This window comes from Monoraphidium neglectum (assembly GCF_000611645.1).
Source record: "Monoraphidium neglectum strain SAG 48.87 unplaced genomic scaffold scaffold06110, whole genome shotgun sequence".
Classification (NCBI taxonomy): Eukaryota; Viridiplantae; Chlorophyta; class Chlorophyceae; order Sphaeropleales; family Selenastraceae; genus Monoraphidium; species Monoraphidium neglectum.
This window is the reverse complement of record NW_014007524.1, coordinates 1,289-2,503: the sequence shown is the minus strand read 5'-3', so window position 1 is coordinate 2,503 and position 1,215 is coordinate 1,289. Positions and strand designations below refer to the sequence as shown.

The window sequence follows — 1,215 nt, the reverse complement described above, 5'->3', positions numbered from 1 at the left end:
GTGCCTTCCGGGCCGGCGCCCGCCGCCGCCAGGAGCCCGTTGACGAGCCAGCCGTGCTGCTCGCCGCCCTCCCTCCGCCCCTCTCCCTCCGTCGCCCCCTCTTCCTCTGCCGCCGTGCGTGGCTGCTCCTCCTGCCGCCGCCGGTCGTCGTCCGCCCCGCCGCGCCGCGGCCAGGACGCGCGCACCGCACCGAGGCCCGCCCTCAGCGGCCCGGCCGCCTCGCCCGCGCCGCCGCCGCCGCCGCCGCCGCGCCCCAGAGGCAGGGGCCGCCTGTCCCACACCACGTCCAACTCAAGCAATCCAATGGGGTCCCTTATGTGGGCCCATGCCGACCATGGGCAGCTCCAATCCCAATCAAAAGCCGGGCCCTCTCCGTCCTGCTGGCGTGCGCCGTCGCGAGCGCGGCGCCGCGAGCGAGGAGGGAGGGGCGCGGGTCAGAATGCTTCCGACGCGCGCTGGCGCACACCTTTGTCAAGCCGGCGGCCGAGGGGCGGGAGCCGGCAGCGCCGGGCGCCGGCCGCCGGCGAGGACGCATCCAGCCTCACATTAGACGCGGCCGCCATGAACGCCCCCAGGCCACAACTCCGCCCTAGACAACACACATAGGCGCTCTTCCCTTGCCCCCTGAACCCCGAAAGCAATGCATCCGATCCCCGAACGCGCCCCCTCCATCCCCCAACGCTCGCCTCGCTCGTGGGCGTGAGGTCATCCTGCCGCTGCCTGGACAGCAGCAGCCGCGGCTCAGGCAGCACAAAGGTGAAGCGCGCGCTGAGATCGACGGCGTACCGCGCCCCGTCCCCTGCCGCCGCCGCGGTGCCCCACGACGCTGCGCCGTCCCCAGCCGACGCGCCGGCGCCGGCGTCGGACCGCGCGGCGAGGCAGGCGGCCGCAGCGGCGGGCGCGTGCGGGGCGAGCTGCTCGGAGAAGAGCGAGAGCTGCTCGTCGGGGTCCCTGAGGTGGCGCGGCAGGCGGCTGACGTGGGTGCTGTCGGTGCTGAAGTGGACCGAGCTGCCGCCGACCTGCGGCGGCGCCATAGTTTCGGGAAGGCCGGTAGGCGGGGGCGAAACTGTGACATCAGCAATGGCGAAGAGTCTGCTGGACTCATGAAAGCAAAACTAAACTGCAACAAAATCAAGCCCGGCCTGCACACGGCCGGCTGCTTGAGGCCGTAGTGACGGAGTCGGCGTTCCTCCGGCGCCCCTTCCCTTGCGCCGA

At 73.1% G+C, this 1,215-nt stretch overlaps 1 protein-coding gene across 1 annotated transcript; it reads right to left on the bottom strand.

The window, feature by feature from the left end:
* Positions 1-44: 44 nt before the first annotated feature.
* MNEG_16209 (hypothetical protein) lies at positions 45-377 on the bottom strand (the record flags this gene model as incomplete). Its single annotated transcript, XM_014035320.1, has 1 exon — positions 45-377. A coding segment is annotated over one exon (333 nt), but the record flags the coding sequence as incomplete, so codon positions are not given.
* Between the last annotated feature and the right edge of the window lie 838 nt (positions 378-1,215).